General features: G+C 36.4%; 1 protein-coding gene across 1 annotated transcript; it reads left to right on the top strand.

The window, feature by feature from the left end:
- The first annotated feature begins 452 nt into the window (after nt 1–452).
- LOC113176780 (olfactory receptor 4S2-like) lies at nt 453–1397 on the top strand. Its single transcript, XM_026381323.2, has one exon. The coding sequence runs from the start codon at nt 453–455 to the stop codon at nt 1395–1397; it is 945 nt and encodes a 314-aa protein (XP_026237108.2).
- Nucleotides 1398–2651: the final 1254 nt, after the last annotated feature.

Here is a 2651-nt window from a genome sequence, read left to right as displayed (position 1 = left end):
TTTTAAACAGGGTCTCACTGAGTTGCTTAGCACCTTGCTTTTGCTGAGGCTGTCATTGAACTTGTGATGCTCCTGCTTCAGCTTTCCAAACCCCTAGGATTATAGGTGCATGCCACAGCAAGAATTGCTATATTGTAATGCACAAAAGTAAGCAGAACTGTGATGAACACCCTAGGATCCCTAGTACACAAACCTGATGAAATCTATAGTTGTCAAAAAGCTGGCAATGCCTGACATATTATTCCTGCAAAAGGCTAGCTAAGAGCACTAAGCCAATAGCAGTAGAAATCAACATATTAGGTAGACAATCACAGTCAGTACCCATTTTTTCAGTTTCAACTACTGTCATCATTCATTTTATCCTGAGTTCAAAATAAATGCTAATAGTCTTTCTCATGTTTTATTTCAGATAATTTAACAGTTTTGGTCACTTAGCTTACCTGATTCATTACATGGAAAAAATAAATAATGTAACTGAATTTATTTTCTGGGGCCTCTCTCAGAATCCAGAGGTTGAAGAAGTCTGCTTTGTGGTGTTCTTATTCTTTTATGCAGTCATTCTTCTGGGAAACCTCCTCATCATGCTGACCGTTTTCATGGGGAATCTTCTGAAGTCTCCCATGTATTTCTTCCTCAGCTCCTTGTCATTTGTGGACATTTGTTTCTCTTCAGCTACAGCACCCAAGACAATTGGTGACCTTTTAGCAAAGAACAAAACTATCTCATATGAGGGGTGCATATTGCAAATCTTTGGGTTGCATTTCTTTGGAAGCACTGAGATCCTCATTCTTATAGTAATGGCCTATGATCGTTATGTGGCCATCTGTAAACCCCTGCACTATATGACCATCATGGACAGGGAGAAGTGCAATAAAATGCTCCTGGGGACCTGGGTAGGTGGGTTCATCCACTCTGTTATCCCCATATCTCTAGTAGTTCAGCAGCCCTTCTGTGGACCCAATGAGATTGATCACTACTTCTGTGATGTCCGCCCTTTGCTCAAACTTGCCTGCACAGACACACATATTATCGGTGGTGTTGTGACAGCCAACACTGGTACTCTCACTTTGGGGAGCTTTGTGATCTTGCTCATCTCCTATACTGTCATTCTGGTGTCTCTGAGAAAACAGTCAGCAGAAGGAAGACGCAAAGCTCTGTCCACCTGTGGAGCTCACATCACGGTGGTCATCATCTTTTTTGGTCCCTGTATTTTCACATACATGCGCCCTGATGTTACATTTACAGAGGATAAGATGGTGGCTGTATTTTATACCATTATCACTCCCATGCTAAATCCCATGATTTATACACTGAGAAATGCAGAAGTAAAGAATAGTATGAAAAAAATATGGGTTAAGAAGGTTTTCTGGATTGCCAACAGCAAAAATTGGAAATAATAATTTAAACTGGGTGATCCTAAAAGTGATCAACCTTAGTTAATTCATCTCTGCAATAAAGAAAATAATAACATCAAAGGATTTTCAGAAGTAACAAATGACAGAAAAACATATTGCACAGAATTAAGGTATTCTTTATCATGTTCATTATACTTACAAACAATTAGATATGTTCTAAATATTCAAAGGCTCGGGAGTCTGAGTATGCTGAGAATCTGAACTTGAGCAGAGTAAACAACATTATTTTCTCCTGTTGCTCTTTATCTTTTGTGGTTTTCTTTAAGTGTTTAAAAAACTACTATGGAATATTTAAGGTTATTTCTGTTATATAAAACAATGTTTGGTACAGATTAGAGAATCAATAATGCATAGATTGAATGAATGACAGAATACATAAAAACATCAAATCTTAACTAATGAATTTTGATATGTCTCAGAAAACAGTGAAATCATTCTAGTAATCTTGCAATGGGAACACGTGGTATGTTCAGAAAGTTAGAGATAAAACACAATCTTGGAAAATAAAAAAAAAATGCTTTTATCTATTAGTTGTGGGAATAAAAAGTTTTTTCCATTCTTAGGATTGATTTTTTTTAGATATATATACTATTGTCTTCTACCCCTGTCAACTATGTGTCTCATTAACTATATATATCTCACTAACTTACTTCTTCTGACTGTAAACTTTGTCATCTGTACCCTCTGTAAAGTGACCGCCAGCCAAGCTGAAGAATGTTAATTAAAACAAAGCCACATATGAGAACCAGGCTACTGTGATTCAATATCAAGTGTAAATACAACCTACTTAAATGCATGTGCTGGAATTCACGATTCTTATAATATTTGAGCCAAAGAGCTTTACTGAATACACAAAGCCATTTTTCATTGACTGAACTAACATTATTTCCACATCTGGGTTCCAGAGGGACCCATAAAGTACAGGTATTATTTTTTTAACATTAACTTTTTTGTGCCCTGGTGGTAAATTTCTCCTTAACCGTGACAGTGACCTGAGCATTATTCTTTACAGTAAATAAACATATCACTGATTGTCTCTGCCATTGTTTCCTTGTAACATCCACAAATCTAATAGTATAGATGCTGCCTTCACTTAGGTTTGTGTTTATGCTTTTAGTGGAGTGTAAGCTTTACATATGACAAAGACTGTGGTGCTCAATAGTGAAATCTGATGTGGTTGAATCCACAAAAATAGAGGTGCAAACATTATATATCTTCAAGACATCTATATAAGTA

Source organism: Urocitellus parryii, chromosome 4 (assembly GCF_045843805.1).
Source record: "Urocitellus parryii isolate mUroPar1 chromosome 4, mUroPar1.hap1, whole genome shotgun sequence".
Classification (NCBI taxonomy): Eukaryota; Metazoa; Chordata; class Mammalia; order Rodentia; family Sciuridae; genus Urocitellus; species Urocitellus parryii.
This window is presented reverse-complemented; position numbering and strand designations above follow the sequence as displayed.

Excerpts from the sequence above, each read along its gene's own strand:
- LOC113176780 (XM_026381323.2), top strand. The coding sequence starts at position 453 with ATGGAAAAAATAAATAATGTAACTGAATTTATTTTCTGGGGCCTCTCT.